Here is a 20,613-nt window from a genome sequence, read left to right as displayed (position 1 = left end):
TGCAATTCAAATCTTCTGCGACATTTTTACTAAACTAGGTAATATATATTGCGGTCTGTTATGTGCTGACCACATAGATTTTTTATACACTGCACTTCGTGAAGGGTATATTAACTTTGGTATGGAGTTTCTAACTACTTGAAGGAGTCATCTGCGGTATGGACATATATATATATTCTTGCTCAGCGTAAAATTCTGCGTCGATTTAGACATGTCCGTCTGTCCGTCCGTCCTTCCGTCCGATCGCACGATAACTCAAAAACGGATATTGCAATCGACACCAAACTTTCACAAATTCTTTCTTTTGTGCTAAAGACGAACCTTATTGTAATTGGATTAATTCGGACAACGGGTTCGGGTAGCTGCCATACAACTCCAAAAGCAAATTTTTTATATTCGGAAAAATAATTAAGTCAGATTCATGAAACTTGGCAGTTGTGTGTTCAATTATAGGTTAGATATATTTCTGAAGTTTTAGTGGAATTGCTTGACAGGTTCGGGTACCTGCCATACAAGTCGAAAAGCTAATTTTAAATATTTGGAAAAACTATAAAGTCAGATTCATGAAACTTGTCAGTTGTGTGTCCAATCATATGTCAGATATATTTCTGAAATTTTAGTTGAATTGCTTGACAGGTTCGGGTACCTGCCATACAACTCCAGAAGCTAATTTTAAATATTTAGAAAAATAATAAAGTCAAATTCATGAAACTTGGCAGTTATGTGGCCTATTATAGATCAGATATATTTGGGAAGTTTTAGTGGAATTGCTTGACAGGTTCGGGTACTTGCCATACAACTCCAAAAGTTCATTTTAAATATTTTGAAAAATAATAAAGTCAGATTCACGAAACTTGGCAGTTCTGTGTCCAATTATAGATCAGATATATTTCTTAAGTTTTTGTGGAATTGCTTGACAGGTTTAAGTACTTGCCATACAACTACAAAAGCTAACTTTAAATATTTGGAAAAATAATAAAGCCAGATTCATGAAACTTGGCAGTCGTGTTTCCAATTTTAGGTCAGACATATCCGTGAAGTTTCTATAGAATGGTTTCACAGGTTCGAGTAATTGATATACAACGACAAAAGGTGCAGGGTATAATTCAATCGGTTTATACCGACTGAAACGTTTTTACTTGTTTTTACTTAAAAAAGAAACTTTTTTTTAATGAACAAATTTACATGATTTTTGTTCCTGTTTTTCACCGATTTTTATTCAAAAAAAAGAAACAAAAAGAATCATATTCTGACCTATGAAAAACACAACTTTTATATTGTAATACAATTTAGCAATTAACAGCAGAAACTATTTCCTAAATAAATTTAGCTGGCAGGAAAGATATATGTAACTTTTGTTGATTTGCTAGACAAACTTCGAATATCCGTTAATCATAAATTTAAAAATAAAACTTAATAATCTCTTTCATTCAGGCCATATACGGAATCAATGGCTGACTAAAATAAGTTGGAATGCTAATTTTCTTTTAAGTTGAAATTAATTTAATTGAGTTGAAATTTTAATTTTGCGTTGAATTATTGTATAAGTTTTTCAAAAGTGCTCAAAATTTTCAAAATCATTAAAATTTTGACGTTTGGGTACAATGGCCTTTTTTTTGCTAAGGAACTTTTAAAATAAACTTCAAAAAAAAAATTCCCCAGAAATTTCGAGTAATTAAAAAAAATTTCAAAAAAAAACTAAAAAACTCTAATTTTGAAAAGTATGTCTCAAATCAAACTGATTGTAAGACCGAAAATAAAGAGGACTTAATCGTCTCTAAAACAAACCCTCAATTGTTTCCTAAGTAATATGCATTTATTTTTTGCATGAAGAAAAAACCTTTCTTTTCAACAGGTTGTAGTTCGAAAAGGAGTATACCTTAACCACCCTACCTATACTTCCTTCACCTTTTTTGTAGTTCGTATTTGTATTCCTTATTTGTATCTTAATTGTATATCATAACATCTATATAATTTTTTGCTGGATATTGATGAAGGAATCATCACTGAAATTATTTGGCACCTTATGCGAAAAACCCGCTATAGATTATTGTTAGTTCTTAGAGTCTGTTATTATTATTTACGTATAATAAAGTGTATGTACTTGTTAATGTGTGTATGTATTTTTGATTTAAAGGAAAAAAAGATATGTGAAAATGTATTTTGAATGATTAAACATTGTAAATATTCAAAAAATTTAAAATCGATGATTCCACTGATTTTGTATGAATTTGTACTCGAATAATTGATACCTTATAAGATTTTCCCTTTTTCTTCCAAATTTCGTGGAATTTATCTAGACCGTAAAGATTGGTATGGTTGTATTTAAATTTATTTTTTTATTGTTTTATGTTATTTTGATTTAAAAAAAAAAAGAATCTTTTTCACAAAAAGAAAAAAAATCTTTAAAATTTACAGTGAAACATAATTTCGGAACAATGAATTTTGTAATATATTATTATATAGTTTAATAAAAAAATAATAAGTTAATTATAGCAATAATATAAAAATTTTAATAATAGAGTAAACTAAATGATAAAATTTATTTAATATATAATGACAACAGCTTCAATAATGATAAAGAATCGAATAAAAATAATGATGATGGTGATGGTGATGGTGATGCTGATGATATTTAATGAGAATGCCAAATACAAATAAAGAAAAATAATATTCTTGTAAGTAAAAGCAAAATTCATTTTAAATTCATATTTTACTTTTTAGTTTGAGTCTTTGTTTTCATGTTAACAATTTAATTGTACCTTCATTTTAATAGCTTTTTCTTAATTGAAAATTACAACAATTAACATACAAATCAGCTTATAAATTGTGATTGGCAAATTGTATATTAACAGTATTACTACAAGTTTGAAATCACAGTTTATCTTTTTTCATGATCGTAAACACAAATTTCCTTCTTTAGGTTATTATTTCTTATAAGAAATTTTTATTAATTCACTTTATTCAGTAGTATACATACAATATTGCTGCATAAAGTATATTAACAACAATGTATGCATGCTCACACATATTTGTTTTTTATAAAATATATTTACAAATAATATTAATGTATTTGTGTAATTGCATACAATTACCATGAATAAAAAACCAATAAAATAATTGTTAACTTTTTTCCAATATTGTTGACTATAACATTTTCATAATCAAAATACAGAAAGTGCTTAAATAAGAAAGGTCAATCTAACTTAATGGAAATTTCTTCATACAACTGCAGAACAGATGGATGACGTAATCAAAGGAACGAGTTAAAGACAGAAAAATTAATTAAAAAATTTTTCTCCTCGAACTGGACTCGAACCAGTGATCTACCGCTTTCTAGGCGGACGCTCTACCAACTGAGCTACAGAAGCATGAAGAAATTGCCGACGAAATGTTCTCTACATTGCTTTATACTGTAATCCACATGATTACTAAGTATTTCTTTTGTTTACATTGACTGCTACATACAATCTACTATTGAAACACACAATAACAAGAACATATATATTTATAGGATTGTGCCTATTACACTAATTTTATTATGAATATTAAATTATTAGTGTAATAAGCACATACTTATTAATTTCACAACTATGATGTTGTATTAGTAAAATTCATAATATAAAAGTCAATCACTTTGTTTTTGAAGATGACAAGTTTAGTCTATATTTTAAAATACTTACAGATATTTTCAAAAAATAAATGCGGTCAAAATCCGATATTTTCAGAACTGAAGAGTATCACTCAACATTCACAAACATTCTGAGAATTCAGAATTTAAAATGACTAAAGAAGGCGATTGAAGTGATTGAAAAAAAGGCAACTCAAAAAGGGGACATACAAAATTAAGCTATAAATTTAAAGATCTTATTACTGTGTATATATTTAAATTAGAATTTACATAAATATTGTTGTCTATTCGCTCTATAAGTGGATATAAAAAGCAACAAACAGAAAAATTACATTTTGAGTTTCTAATGCTAATATAGTATAGGTTTTAAAATCGATTAAACTTAGGCATAGATGTCTAAACAGAAGTCGAAAAACTGAGTTTTCGAATGATTTCAATCTAGTCTTTGAAAAATAACTCCGTCAATATTTTTTACAAACTCGAAAATAAAATATTTTTCTTTGCTTATGGATTTTTATTCAAAATCTAATATGTTCATTGTCTATCACCAAGTTTAGTCTTTTACTAAGAAAATTTGGTTTTCTGATTTTTGACTCCAAAAATATAATTCTGAATAAACGTAAATGATTATATTTTTCAAAAACTTTTTGAAATAAGCTAGTATGGCTAAAAATATTCTATGTTTTGAGTGTCATACGTTTGAAATATCCAAAATAAACATTTTCTACTAGTTTATCTTTTATAATTAATAGTCATTTTGAAACACTAGAGTAAAGTTATTTTAAAGTGTTAACATAAAATTTATGTTTACGATCATCAAGGTTTACAGTCAGTTCGTAAAATGTTTTTTTTTTCGCAAATTCAGTCATATAAATCCAAAATGACGGATTAAATGACTATATATGCAGGATTTACCAACAAGTTAGGAGCCGTATACTACCGGGTAGAGGGTCGAAAATGAGTAAAATTTGGAACATATTGCTAAATCGGAATCGTTTCCGAGCTATAAGGATTTTAAGAAAATTCTGCGAAATTTGAACATACTTATGTTTTTTCGCACATAACTTCCGTTCCAAAAAAGATAGAAGTTTCAAACAGATAGATTTTGAAAGAGCTTTAAGAAGGATAATTTATTATTTGGTTTTGCATGTTTTTCGGAAATACAAGCATTCGAACTTTAGGAAAATTCAAATTTTACTCATCTTTTATTTTTTTACTTTTTTTCTCCCGAAAAATTGTCATGCATTTTTTTGAAATTTCCAAAATTTTCTTTACAGAATTCTGCCCAGCTTTAATTTAGGTCATTAATAGTTAAAATTTCTTTTATGATACAGGAAATATATCGTTAATATAAGGAAATATATCGTTTTTATAAGAAAATGTCAACCGTTTTTATTTTTTAATAAAAAAATCATTCTTAAATGCAGTTAACATTAAAACCGTAATTTTGAGAAAAAAAACTAATTTTAATATTTTTTTTTCAAATATATAAATTGTAGAGGTGGTTTTTCTTTTTTCCAACTTTTTGCTACAAATGCTCAATTTCTTAAGCTGTTGAGGAATAAGCTGGATGGAATTAAATATACGGAACTTGGTGGCCAAGAGATTATCAGTGTCCCCGAAAAGGTGAGTCAGATAACAAATTATCGTTTGAGCAGTCTGACCATCTTCGGTATGCACTTTCTCGCAGAACCTAGAAAACAATTAATTTGTGGAAAAAACTTAAAAAAAAAAAAAAAAATAGCAGGAATTTTTCTCCAAAATGTGTTAGATTTTAATAAAATTCTTAAAATTCAGTTTTTTTGGCAAAATAACGGTTCCTAAAAATGATAACTGCTTTCTAGTTAATATTAATTATTACACTTTATAATTAATATCAATAAAAATGAAAAATAACCACAATTTTTTAAGTATGTGCATATTTTAGGGTCTTTAAAATCTTGAAGCAAAAGTGGTTTTTTTGCTATATCTGCTGTACCACAAAAGATTTTTTAACGCCTTAAAAATTAAATTAAATCTTAAGCAGCTGGGCAAAAATTCTGTAAAGAAAATTTTGGAAGTTTAAAAAAAATTCATGACAAATTGTCGGAAAAAAAAGGTAAAAAATAAAAGATGAGTAAAATTGAATTTTCCTAAAGTTCGAATGCTTGTGTTTCCGAAAAAACATGCAAAACCAATTAATCCGCTTTCTTTATTTAAAGCCTTCTTAAAGGTCTTTCAAAAACTATCTATTTGAAACTCTAATATTTTTTTTTTTAACGGAAGTTATAAATAATTTCGGTAAATTTTCTTAAAATCCCTGTAGCTTGGAAACGGTTCCAATTTAATACTGTTCCGAACAAAAATTTCTACCCGGTTACACCCTCTACCCGGTGGTATATGGCTCCTAGCATGTCGGTGAATCACCGTGTATATACATATCTACATATATTAACTAACACAAATTTGAACATGTTCTGAAAAGACTTATCCTGACAGATAGACTTCATAGTATTACTGTATTGATACATAATTAAGCAATTAAAATTTATAAGGTGAATTATGTGTTAATACTGCATTATTACACAATATGGAAGTCAGGGTACATAACTATAAAATTTGATTTACACATCTTAATCGCTGAATTATGCAGTGACACTATGTCACTATATAGCGAATATTGATATAGCGATTTCAAGAACTAAAGTGGCATTTAAATATTGAATATAAATTTATTTTTGAAATATAAAAACACTTTATAAACTTTAAAAACTTTATAAATTTTTATATTGAAAATATGGAACAAACGCCAAAATGTATATGTACATTAGTTAATTTTAATTTCATTTATTAAACAATTTAAACTGTAATAAGTTGAATTAATCTTTAATAAGGTCAATAATAACTATTACTTAATAATTTTGAGTATACATGCATCTTGTTTTTATAACAAAAATTAGTGTTTTCATTTAATTTTTAAATGAATTAGATTTTTTTATTTTATTTATTATAAAAGTTATTGAAATTTTGTAATACGTGAACAAAAAACCTTGAAATTATAATAATACTGTGTTACTACAAAATTCAACAAATACTAGTAATGATCTCAATTGCATATAAATTGCAGTAATATGATATTGATACACAATTCAGTCTAGAACTATGAATTGCTGAATTGTATATTAATACCGTATTAGCACATTTTGGAAGCTAAGAAGTGTATTCAATTGTTTTTTTAAATATTTAACATTTCTTTTAATTATTTTTTCGTTAGAATTTACTTTTTCACATTTCTGTGAATCGATAATTTACTAGAAACAATTAAAATTCAGTTATGTAATACGATATCCAAAATATACGAACTGAATTTCGCAATATTATTATAACACTTCATTTTTAATTTAACTAGCTCTTCAGAAATGCCAATTCAGCTATATTGAAAAGTCCAATTTAATGTCATATTTAAATTTCGCCTCACAAATGTGTATTGCTAAACTATGCAGAACTTTTCTAACTTTAAAATTGCAATAATACTTTGTTTTAATACACAATTTAGCAATTATAATTCCTAAGTTTAATTGTGTAATAAGTTAATGTACACAAAGTTGTAAACGATTATATAGTACTTTAGTAAATATTTAAAGCATACTGCAGTATAATGTTAAATATTGGCCTCTACATGTTCGCATATTGAAAATATCTTAAATTCTAAAATATATATGAAAATAAAATTCGCTATTCGTACCTAACAGATATAATATTATTAAATTGAATATTTTAAAAGCTTATCCTCATATATGCTGAATAAAGGTTTTAATAATATAAATCAATTATATACATAATTTCAAGAATATAATAATATAGTATTTACCGACCGTTTGTGTATACAATAGGTAGGTTATATGACATGCAACAAATTTTGCATATGTATATAGTTTTTGATGAGAGCGCACTTCTCCATGGTAGGGAAGTGTAAATAAACTATTTTTAGCAGCCTGTCGGGTTGTGTGCGCACGCGTGTATCTCAAGTTCGGCTGAACCGATTTTGAAATTATATATGTATGTAAGTTTATTTCGATCATGGCTAGGATGGATCAACTTTTGGGATATATCAGGTTTAATTGTGTATTGTACTTTGGAACTGTACTTTTTAGGGGACCTGTTTTACATTTTTGACCATTTTGAAACAAATATTCAACCGATTTACATGAAAGTTCATATATAAGCAACTGGACGTTTGTAACGGGCCAAATATACTTTTTGCGTATATAAAGAGAAATAATCAACTGACTTCATGATATTTGAATTCTGGTTGTTACCGAAACTAACTAACTGACATCGCGTAGCATAAGGCAAAACTACAAAGTTATAGTAATAATAGTACAAAATTCAGTATTTATATAAATCTAATTACAAAATTTTGTAATAATTAAGAATTAATGTCGTTATGAAACTTATATATGTACTTTAATTCAGAAAATTTAAACATATACTGTGTACAGATATTTTACGTTTATTTATGTTTATGTGAGAATCTTTAACTACGTAATTACACTGATTTTGAGAAGTTGAAGTTTAACATTGCTTACAGATTGTAAAAAAAATTGATTTTAAAAAACAGCTTTTAAATTTAATTATTTTCACTTTAAACATTGTGGTGTAAAATATTTTTAAATATTTCAAAATTTTGTTCCTTTACGGGACGGATTTGAATAAAGTTTACGTTTTTTTTACAATAATTACATATATGGAATTCAGACTTTATTCTTAAATAATATAAGGTATGAAAATATTTTTACAGCTAATAATGGCTTTTTTTTGTTAAATGTGTGCACCTATAATCGATAAGTAATTAAATGCTGAATTATGCATTGACATACATTGATTATTTGCATATTAAAAATGTTTTAATTTTTTGATTCAAGATTAATATACTTATCACAAATAAATGAAAATAATAATTTTGAATTTTGAAAAAATTTCTTCTAACTTTTAAAATTCAGTAATACGATATGCCAGTGACTTTAGAATTGCGGTGATACTATATTGCTACAGAATTCAGAAACTAAAACTGATAAACTAAGTTTTGTGTTAATACCGTATTATTGCAATTTTGAAGTCAAGTATATTAACACTCAATTCGAAGCTTATAAATTGAACTTACAGATTAAACCTTAACAAAATACAATTAAAACCAAATAAAATAAATTTTTGTTTTTAATTTTATTTCTTGATTAACTTTTTTTTTGCCGTTTTTCATTTGAAATTCTTTTTTTTTTTTCAGAAAATTTGCAATTCCTTGCCAAATAAATTGAAACCTCAAAAAAAAAAATTGAAAGAAAAATGAAAATTATTGAATTAAAATATATTGTTTTCTCTTTTTAATTAGGTCATTTTAAATTTCACCTTTTTTTATAAATAATAATTTAAAAATAATCAAAAATTAATTTTAAATTTAGAACAAAAACTTAAAATAACGAAAGTATTCAATTAATTTTTTCCATTAATTTTTTGTTTTATACCAAAAATTAAATATTGTGGTATTATAATTGGCATTTGATCTTTTTCCTTTGTTATGCTATAATTGAATTTAATTTTTTTCTTTTTTTAGTGCACGTGCACCTACTCATATATTATTTATCATTATTAAAATTTAATGTGATTTCAAATATAACAGAACATTCAATTTAAAATAACAAAAAACAAATAATTTATTAAACGAAAGTTAATTATAAAGAAAAAATTCAATATAATTAAAAAAACACAAACAAAAATATTTAAAATGCATCTTTTTGAAGATTACAGGTATGTACACATGTTAAAATTTTATCCATTTTCTATTGTATATATTAAAAATTGTTTTATTATGTATGACATCCATAATGTCACCCACTTCAGAAATATATATAATCTTGACTTTAAAATCGCCTCAAAACTATTCATATTCCTACATTATTCAGCAGACATAAACTGAATTGCGCATTAATGTACCATTTTGCAGCAAATTTCAATCCAAGTATTTTTTTTTAAATTGCGGAAGACCGAACCCGTGTCGCTCTCCACACCTGGATCCTAGTAACTTTTGTAATCCGGGATCCGCTTTCATAAACAATTTTTCTAGTCCCCTGAAGAATCTTGGTATTATGTCCGCTCAGTATTATGTCCGTGTCCACCACGGCCTCACTTTGCTCAACCTTACCCCAGTCACCAGCCTCAAATCTGGACAACAGTCATCAGATAACAGAACAGAGAATATGCTCATCCATCTTTTTTTCACCATGACAAAATCCACACAAACGGCCTTAGATTGTTCTAATTTGTGAAAATGATATTTCAATCTGCACAGCTCAATGAGCAGGTCACCAACTTGGCCTCTCCACTTTTAAACGTCAAATACTCACTGACCCATCTAGGAAACGAACCAGTGAACAAGTACCTACAAATCTATGTGTCTATGATCCCATAAGTTCACTCAGAAAGGCGAGATCAGTGTAAGGTTCAATACCTATTGCCTAATCCTTTTTACAAATGTGAGCCTATGACCTACGTTAGCCACCCTAAAAAGGTACAAATAAGGAAATCAAATAAAGACTCACCTATAGTATTCGTATCTATGCTATAGATGGAATTATAAGCATTAGCATCGCAGCTAATTACGACCTGTTTTCCAGTCCGCTTAGCCAAATCCACCATCTTTTCCAAGCCCATAGGAGCGCACTTTATACATCCAGCACACACATTATAACACATAAACTGCCACCAGATATCCTTAACTAAATTCCAAAATTGAAACAATATTAATATGTTTCCTAAACAATAAATTTCCTTGATTCACTTTTAAAAGTTGCAGCTTCTAAGTCATCCCTGGAAAACCGCCTTTCATTTTTCCTTCATCTTGTAGGAGACGGTTCTTACTTGTTTCGCTGCTGTCTGTCAACACTCTTTATGTTGGTATCATTTTCGTACCGAGAGGCGAAATGATGCCAAAAGAACGCCTTATATTGTCCTTTTGCCTCCATGTCCAGCGGTATGCAGGCTGCTAGATGACGTTCCCCGATCTACTTGTAGTGCGGGATGAATTCCCCAAAGTTCGTCCAGATTTATCGTCTCTCAAAGCTCTTTTTTCCCGGTGGTGGATTGCTTTTTATCTGAACTTAATAAAATTAATTTTAGTCCGTGAAATAATTTATTGTTTCGTGAATCCTGGAATAGTTTTTTTCTTGTGTTAAATTGATTAAATTCTTGTAACTTTGTAGTCTTTAATTGCTTTATTCAAAAATTTGTAATGTGTGCAATAAAAATATATCTAAAGTCTCTAACGAAATGAAAAATTAGAGCCTTGCATTTCGTTATCACTTATACCAAAAATTAATAAACGTAAAAAATTAATTAGGAAATTAAAAAACAAGAGAATTAATAATTATTATAGAAAACTGTGTTGTGATATAAAAAAGGAAGTTGGAGAGAGTAAGGATTGATATTATGTTAACAAAAGAAGAAAAAAAGTGGTAATTAATATATTTGTTTTTGAATGTGAATAATAAACGTGGTAATATATCGCTGAAGTTGATAATAATAGGACTTCCGATTCCAATATCCTTGTCAATAAATTTAATAAATACCTTGTTAGTGCTCGTGATAAATATTGTAATGAGTTTTATGAAAATTGTTTTGAGATGAATATAATAGATGAAACTATCCCTTTAATATACCTTTGAAATGATATACATGAAAGGGATAGTTTCGTTTTTGAGCCAATTTCTTCTTCTGAACTGTTAAAAATTATAAATACTTTGAAAAGTTACAACTCTAAAGCTGCGAATTCTATAATAAAGTTTTAAAAAAGACTGGGTTCCAAAGTGTGGATGTTCTTGCGTATTTGCTTAATTTTTATTTTTATAATGCTGTTTTTCCTGACAATTTAAAGGTAGCTGAAGTTATAAGACTTGAACTATTAAAAGAGGAATACGTTTGAGATCAATTATTATAGGCCTATTCCTCTTCTTTCATTCTTCTCAAAATGCATTAAACGCAGATTAACTTGTTTAGTTGTCGTCAATTCGGTTTCTTAGCGGTAAATCTACAGAAAACGCTTTGCTGAAATTTTGTGAAGAAATCTACGAGGGTTCTAATAAGAATTTGTTAATAGCAGCCTTATTTAGTGATATCACAAGGCGTTTGACCCAGTCAATCATTACACTCTTTTTTTAAGATTTTGTAACTTTTGCTTTAGGTATTTTATATATGATTGGTTCAAGTGATATCTATCAGATCGATTTCAGGCCGTTCGATATTATATTATATATAGTTATAGCTACTTCTCAGGTGTCAAAAAGTACGAGTATTTCTGTAGAACCCCAAAAAAGTAAAAACTTATTTCTGTAAAACAAAATTTTTGCCTATCTCCCCCCCCCCCCTTTAAAAGTAAACTCTCTAAAACCCCAAAAATGGTATTTTTCAAATATTTATCACAGTGAAACGATGAGCATTTTTAAAATTTTGTAAACGCAGAAATATAGTGCTTTCTTCTTCCGTCGAAGCATGTCATATTTGAACTTTATAAAGACAACATGACCGTTAAAATTTACCGTTATCGAAAATCCGTTTTTTCCAAACTTTTGATGTCGTCTTTCTTGTAGACTTGTAGGTTGTGTAAGTCTGAAATTTTAACAGCTTCTAGAGACTAATAAACACTTGATTTCGTTTGAAGAAAATTTTTTCCCACCTCTACCCCGCCTCAATTAATCGCCTCTCGAAATTTGCCAAATTTGAATTTTTGGCGCCTTATGTTTCTTAATCTGCAAGCTTTTCCAAATTTCTACAAACGCAGAAAGCTAACCCTTAAAATCGAGCGTTATGTTAACACCTCTTTAAATGTATTTTTGCATAAATCGTTCGTCCTAAACGCAATCCTTGAAATAGTTTTGTACATGAATGATAGTAATTTTAATAGTGTGGGGACAATACATAGATTGTTTTTAAAAATAGGATTTTCACTTGTTGAAGAAGTGCTACATTACAAACTATTGGTTTGAGCCAACTTTTTAATTATATATTTAACTAATTTAAGCGATTTATGTTTAGATTTGTAATATTTAATTCATACCTTATAGTAAAACAAAAAAAAATAGAAAAAACTTGTATTACAACTAGCTTAACCACTGTTTCTGTCACATCCAGTCAGTTTAACTATAAATAGATATAATTTTGGCATTAGTTCAACTATAATTTTGGCATTTCGTATAAAAAGTTTTGTGCATTTAAACTTCTACGTAAATTTAAAAACTCATTTGAGTGAACCCCCAATTGTAAAATTTAAATTACAATCGGAGGGAAATAGGTATTCTATCGGAGTTCAATTTATTATGAATTAGTTTTTTTGTAGAACACATATTTTACTGAAATATTTTTTTAATTTTTTTAGCCAACGTTAGGAGCAGACTATGTGGCTAAAGACGGAATTATCAAAACTTAATAATAACAACCGTTTGTATATACAAGGTAATTGAATAATGAGTACAACATGATGTACGATCGTTATTAGGAAATCAAAACAGGATAAAACTTTTGTTCAGAAGTTGCTATAAAAGCTCGACGGTTTTCCAGATATAGAGATTTTAAGAAAATTTGATTGCACTAAATAAATTGCACAAAAATTGAAAACTATTAAACTACCTATTAAAACTAATCGCACCGAAAATATTTTCATGCGCAATATTGCTAAGACGAGACCATATGACTTACACTGTCACAACTTTATAAGATTTCATTTAGCGCCTAACTTTTATATCTCTACACGCTCTAACTTTAAAAGTGCGAACTTCACAAGTTGTACATCTCAATCAAAACATGTGGAAACATTTAAAAATGTGTTTGCTATGCCAAGTTATAAATGACATTCCCGTTTACATAATAATTTTATATTTTGTTACGCAAAAATTTAATGCGGCATTTTTCCAAATAGGCGGCAATTACAAATTTTCCAGTAAGCGCATCTATGTTTTCTTGTTTACTTACAATTGGGGAAAGAATTGCGAATTATTCTTAAAATTGTAATTTTTAAAATATCTTTTAATTTTTTGAACCATGAAATATCATCATTGATTTCTTAATTAACTCAATTAACTAAATCATTAAATTACCACAAAAACTTATCAATTTTTTAAGCTATAAATTTTTTTCTATAATAATTATTAAAATTAATAAATATTACATAGAAAGAGCATGAGCTAAATTAAGTCATGCGCCCAATCTTTTAAATACGAAAACACCCATAAAAAGAGAGAAGAAATATTTTTAAGAGTGTATTGGTATTGGTATCAGACACATACATGTGCCTTTCACATACACATACCTAAATCGTTATCCTTTTCAAAGTTTTGTTATTGTATTATTATTGTAATTTGGCATACATATAATAAATATTTTGTGACATAATCGGAAATATTAATCCATACTAAAATTTGAAAGCAGATTAAATAAAAATTATTGTTACAAATTTTTAGTTTTTATATATGTATGTTTTTTACATAAACTTACATGGAAATAGAAACAAGAATAAAAATAATGATAAAGTGTCAAAATTAAATTTGAAAGATAACTTCAAGTTAATGACATAAATTTCGAATGTGTCATATCTCGAAAAAGGAAGTATAATACGATAAAGTACTCAGACGCAAAGAAAGCACTGATTATTACTGACTGATATATTACACTGATACGGAATTTTTTTTTTAACCGTTTGACATGATCTTAAAAATAACGAAAATTATACAGATACAAAACATATAAAAAAAACTTATTTTAGTTCTTAAACTAATTAAATTTGATTTTAAGAAGATTAAGTTGATATAATTATCAATTATAAAAAATTTTTGATTTTTAAACAAAACATACAAAACTTTCATATTGAACTACAAAGTATGTCGTGATACAATTGATACTGATAATCTGATTACTATACAGGAACTATTCGTCCCAACCATTTAACATTTTGTTTGGAGAAAATTATCAAATCCTGAAAATCTCATTTTAGAATACATAACTATGGGGCGGACATTTCATCTTTGTTTTTATTATTCACATTTTTGAGAAACTTATCACTCATTTTATGCGTCATCTTTTAAAATATTTTTGGCAGCTGCTCTTTAATGAAATTTCATTTTTTTCCTTTATTCAATTTTTTTTCATTCACTTTTTTGCGACAATGATGACAGGTGTATACATGATTTTGCGATGGAACTTTTTTAAAATCAAATTCGAAACTTATTATCAAAGAACATATCGCAGTAATATTGCATAAATAGCAAATTCAGTTTATGAATTTCAATTGTTAAATTGTCTATTAACATCGTATTTTCCAAAACAGGGAAACTTTCATCCAAATTTTCATCAGGTCAAACAAAACAATGATGTAGCCAATTAAATCGGAATACCATGGATCTAATAATACACGGATAGCTAGCAAATAATAATTTTTGAAGCCAACATAAAATAGGTTGCTTTTTACGATGAAGTGCGAACGTATGTTCGAAGGGTATACTAAATTTTCCTTACCGTTTGTAACACTAAGAAATAATGTTCTAAGATATAGACTCAACTATATGTTTTTGATCAGTGTCGAATTTCGAGTCGATTTAGTTTTGCCTGTTCATCTGTCCGTTCGTCCGTCCATCCGTTCCAACGATAACTCAAAAAGGAATTGAGCTAAGTTCACCAAATTTTCACAAATGATTATAATAAATACCAGAACCATGTTTAAATTGCTTATGACCGAGGTACTGGTTCGAGTAGCTGCCATACAACTTCAAAATTTATTTGGCTATACCTAAGAAATTATAAAAGTTATAATATTGAATTTTCGTACAAACGAATATATTATTAGGGCCATTGTGTTTGATTAAATTCATTGAAATTGCTTGGCTCCTTCTGGTAGCTGCCATACAACTTCAAAAGTTATTTTGCTATATCTTAAAAACTGTTCAACCTACAGTACTGAAATTTTGTAAAATAAAATAAGTAAAAGTGGCAGCTATATCATTAAAAATTGTTGAGATCTCATGAGCACTTGTTCCAAACCTCCCAAAGTTATTTGGCGTTACATGTGTATTATTAGGGCTGTCATGTGATAAAAATCATTGGAATTTCCTTTTTCCTTGTGCAGCTGCAATACAACTTCAATAGTAGTACTGAAATTATTGTGAAGTCATAGTCTGCCCTTTAGTCAGCTATTGCATATTTGCTCACACATAGGATAATAAATTCGTACGGGTATCACAAAGTTGACACGATCAACTAGGTCATATTTTTTTTTCGTTTATTTTTATTTTTTTATCACATAAAAATTTTTGCCAGAAATGGTTTGAAATTATGATCAGGGAATATTAATATAGTAAGAAATTTATGTTAGATATTTTTTCAATAAAAAATTTATAATTTTTCAACATATAAATACATACATATTTTTACTTTAGACACACCTATCTTTTTCTTCAAAATTAAAACAAATTATGTTTACTTAATATTTCTGTATATTGTTGGTTATGTATATTACATTGAATTATTGACCGAAAAACAAAACAGTTCTTGTTAAACGTTCGAGAATATTAAATCCAATATTTTTTTTTTTTAAATCCAATATTAAGGGTTTTTCTTCATTATGCAATATTGTTTGAGTTAAACATTACACAAATAACTAAATGACAAAATCTAATTTTTACATACTTAGATGCTATTATTCTTATTAAACTTAACCTATGATTATCGTGCATCCTTTAACACAACAAACTCTTCCCATACCAATTATAATAATAAATTTAACTTTACCACTGGATTTTCTTAAGTTCTAATGCATTTTAAAAACCTTAAAATTAAACAAAAGCGGTAAAGGAACAAACTCACTGTGTATGATGTGATATAAGTCGATTCAAAAACACTCTCATTTTTATACACAAGCTAGTATAATAAAATACACTCACTGAATTTTTGAATTTCATTTATTGCAGTTATATAAGGTTACACTCGTCTTAACATAGGAATACTATATATATATATATAACAAAATGCTTAAAACATACATACCTACTTTAAGCGAATTGCTGTTGCAATTATTTTCTATTTAGAAAGCAGAACAAACAAGTAGTTAGCATTACCAAAATATTTTTGCGTCCACCTGTACAGTTACGAGTTATCTGTACACAGCCACTTTTCAACAATATCATATAATGATCATATGATTTCTACAAATGACCATCATCTGCAAAATTGGCACTGACACTACATGACCCTAATCATTTGACCTTTGAAATTAGTCGCACTTGAAAAAAGTCATTTGATATTTTTAAATTCAAATGTGATTCAAATGTGTACTCTTTGTGCGGTCCAAAAAATACATCTGCAAAAATCACGTAAATTAATATTTGTATACATCTGCAAGGAGAGAATCAACATTTACTCAGTTTCATCTGCATCAAAATCGCTACTTTTACTTAAATTTCAATTTCTTCCACTTCGCTCATTTTTGAAATTACTTTTTTAAAGATGCATAAATAACGCAATTACAGCTACAATTTTAAAATACATATTTGCAAAATTAAAATAATGGCGAATGTCTTACTTGCAGGATACAGTTTTCAAAATGATGACAAATATCACATGACATAGACAACTTCAAAGATCTTCAAAGCAAAATATCTAAACTACCAAAAACGTGAAACAGTATTTTAAAAAATGTTTTATTATTTTTGAATTAATATTTACAATTTAAAAAAAATATATATATACAGCGTAATTCAGTAAAGAAAACAATATTATACATAATTGTTTAGGGCATCAAAAATGGGTAAAATTTTCTGACCAAAAAATGTCAACTATTAGAGTACTTACAATCAATAAAAATAAAAAATAGTGAAAATTTTGTGATTGTTATATTTTATTAGGCCCCTTAAAATCTTGACATAGGAATGGTTTGACATAGAAGTATTTCCTGTACCGTAAAAGATTTCTTAAGATTTTGGAGACTTAAATTAAAGCTTAAAAAAGTGGCTAAAATTCTAAAACAAAAAAATTTAAAGTTTCTGAAACTTTCACACAAAAGTTTGGGAATGAAAAAAATTAAAAAAATACAAAATGGAAAAAATGGGTGTTTTTCCAAAGTTCGAATGCTTGATATTCCGAAAATACTTAAAACACAAAATCAAATAATATGTTGCTTTCAAGTTCTTTACTTTATATGTTGCTTTTTAGCCCTTTTAAAAACTGTTCATTTGAAGCCTCGTATCTCTTTTTCGTGAAAATTTCTTAAAATCCCTGTATCTCGGAAACTGTTGAGTTTTGACAACCAGTTCCAAACAAAAATTTTACGCATTTTTGATGACCTAAACAATGATATGTAATATTGTACTCTTTATGTATTTCTCGCTTCAATGTTATTACATTGAAATTTTCAATATTTTTATCACAAAATAAAATTTATTTTTTTAGAAAATTTTTCTTGGTAACATTCCCAAAAAAATATTAAAATTTAAATATTTTTCACTTTTATGAAAACGAAAATTTAAATAATAACTTAAAATAGCCCACAATTTGGCTGTATTGAAGACAAGACACCATGATAATGCTAAAATTTGCTAAAACATAATTTTATATTGTCAATTTAACGTAAAGGTACACTGTGTTATATAGCTTAATGTTTTTTATTAGATATATATACGAGCGCCGACGAGGAAAAATATACACACACATAACTAAACCTTAATTCATACTTTGAACATAATTAAGATATGAACTACTGCAATTTTCAAATTATATTCTAACGTCGAAATAAAATTCCCTTATTGATTCTAGTGACATCTCGTAACCAATATGGAAAGTTCATTGAAAATTTTTAAGTTTTTTTAATAAAATATTTTTGAGTAAGTTCAAATCTAAGTTTAATATTATCTAAAATCTAAGTTTAATATTAGAAATTGTGTGTATGAAAAGAACGTTTTCTTTGGAATAAAATACTTTTATTTTTGCTAATATATTTCGTGAGCTACATACATACGCACTTCGTCAAAGCTGATTTTCTTCCAAAGACAAAAAATATTAATATTAAACTCTATTTAAACTCTATTTAAATTATACCTGGCTTAATATAAAATTTAATTTTTTTTATTATTATTTCTATTTTTCTGTATTAATTATAAACTAAAATGTGTCAATGCTTAAAGCTGGTCAAACAAGTTATTTAAAGAGTTAAGTTGCCGCGTTACTTTTGTTCGTGTTCATTAGGTAATCCTTGTTTGATTTGTTTATCTGCAAGCTCTCATGAACTTTTCTCCTGTGTTTTCCTTTTACTGTATTCATGAATATTCGTTACTTGGTACTCCTGAAATTTATTTTGCAAGGCCTTATGAGATGATTTAAAGCACGCATGTCTAGATTTTGATAAAGAACGTCGATTTGCGAAAAAAAATTGAAAGATAAAGCCACTCGACTTTCCGTTCTTGAGACTATTTCTTTCCAAGTACTTTAAGCTTTTGGGACTATTTCAATTTTTGTTGTTTTTTTAGCTATCACTATAGGATCGGATGAACGTTTTGCTTTAAGCCGGCAGGAGCTATAGTTCTCAACAGAATCAGAGCATATTAAAGCTCTTTATAAAAAATCATAAGTCCTCATAAAGTTGTTTATGCACTCAACGGCCACTTAGCAATTTTGTATGTTGGGCGCCTTTTGAGAAAATAATATCCCTGAACTGCTCTCTTCTGAATTTTTGGTAAGCGCATCAGTTTCGCAGATCAATGGATTCAGTCAATAGTTCTTGTATAAATTTACGATCTGCTTTCCTTTGAATTAATGAACATAATTACCAACGACAACTTGAAGGTATTGAAAAAAGTAAAAGCAAAACACAGAATGAGAAGTTCATGAGAGCATACAATTACATAAATGAAACAAAAATCATTTGGTCAAACTTAATTGTTTGACCAGTTTTATGTTATATCAAAAATATATATCTGTTTTATGTATATATTAAAAATAGAAATAATAATAATACAAATTAAATTTTAGATTAAGTTAGGTATAAAATTAGATTAAATCAGGTTTAATATTTCTAACTTAAATAGAGTTTAATTTTAAGTTGTGCTGTGTTAAATAGAAGAAAATAAGCTTTGATAAAGTGTGTATTTAACGCACGAAATATACTAGCTAAAGGAAAAGTATTTCATTCCGAAGAATAAAATATATTTTTTTGGAAAAATATTAACATTTTCAATTCAACAATTTCAAAAAATGTTTTTAATATTAGAGTTTTTAACATTATAGTTTTAACAAGATAAGCTTCTTTATAAAAGGATATTTGAAGTTAATAAAGGATTAGGAGGTCTGCGTATATCTTCTGGGAGAGTATGTTGCTCTCGCTCGTAGGAGGGGGGTTATGTTTTCACAGCGGCGGAGTTGTGGCCCTCCGGTCCTCACAGGATGTTCGAGTTCATCTGCAGCGTGGCCCTAAAAAACACTAAACAAGAGTAAAATATGCAACAATATATGCAAATGATGACCGCCAAAGTCTAAAAATTTTTCTCTAAACGTTATTTTTAATATTATTGAAGAAAACAAATCTGTTAGTGAGCGCGTCTGTATATTCTAAACTGTATTTGCAAATCCATAAAATTTAGAAAGAAAAATAATTGAACATTTACTAGATTTTTACATTTATAATCCATAAATATAGGTTTAAAATAGAAAGAATACTTTACTTGTAAGTTCCATTTACAAATTAAAGTTAAATGTTTTATTTGAAGATGTTCTGCTAATTAATTTTTAAAATAATGTAAAGTTCGAACCGTTAGGTTTATTTGCTGAATCCTTATTTTCATGAAAAGTTTCTTGATTTAAGAAATTATCAAACAGGGTATGTGCATAAAATTTTGAGAAAATCATTTCTCCTAATCACCAGTTTTCAGTAAAAGATATAGTTTGTAGGGTGCTTAAAAACTGTCACTTTTATGACATTA

The 20,613-nt window shown here is 27.5% G+C and overlaps 1 protein-coding gene and 1 long non-coding RNA gene across 7 annotated transcripts in view; one reads left to right on the top strand and one right to left on the bottom strand.

Moving 5' to 3' along the window:
• The first annotated feature begins 2,488 nt into the window (after window positions 1–2,488).
• The window catches only part of LOC129606822 (uncharacterized protein DDB_G0283357), an 87,309-nt gene continuing 69,184 nt past the window's right edge, over window positions 2,489–20,613 (top strand). For 3 of the 5 annotated variants that reach the window (XM_055517422.1, XM_055517405.1, XM_055517397.1), the window contains exon 1: window positions 8,903–9,415. In XM_055517422.1, the coding sequence (XP_055373397.1) occupies window positions 9,393–9,415 (23 nt within the window). In that variant the 5' untranslated portion in view covers window positions 8,903–9,392. Of the gene's footprint in view, window positions 2,679–8,902; window positions 9,416–20,613 lie in introns of those variants that run through there. The other 2 variants (XM_055517466.1, XM_055517413.1) reach the window with 2 other exon arrangements.
• Window positions 9,424–13,768, bottom strand: LOC129606872 (uncharacterized). 2 transcript variants are annotated; one of them, XR_008696780.1, is made up of 3 exons: window positions 13,628–13,768; window positions 10,446–10,813; window positions 9,424–10,383 (listed from the first exon to the last, which is right to left on the bottom strand). It is a non-coding gene; the product is annotated as an uncharacterized LOC129606872 (long non-coding RNA). The 2 variants fall into 2 exon arrangements; XR_008696781.1 differs by lacking the exon at window positions 13,628–13,768 and adding an exon at window positions 12,717–13,588.

This window comes from Condylostylus longicornis, unplaced genomic scaffold (assembly GCF_029603195.1).
Source record: "Condylostylus longicornis isolate FDR11 unplaced genomic scaffold, ASM2960319v2 ptg000003l, whole genome shotgun sequence".
NCBI classification, from domain to species: Eukaryota; Metazoa; Arthropoda; class Insecta; order Diptera; family Dolichopodidae; genus Condylostylus; species Condylostylus longicornis.
This window is presented reverse-complemented; position numbering and strand designations above follow the sequence as displayed.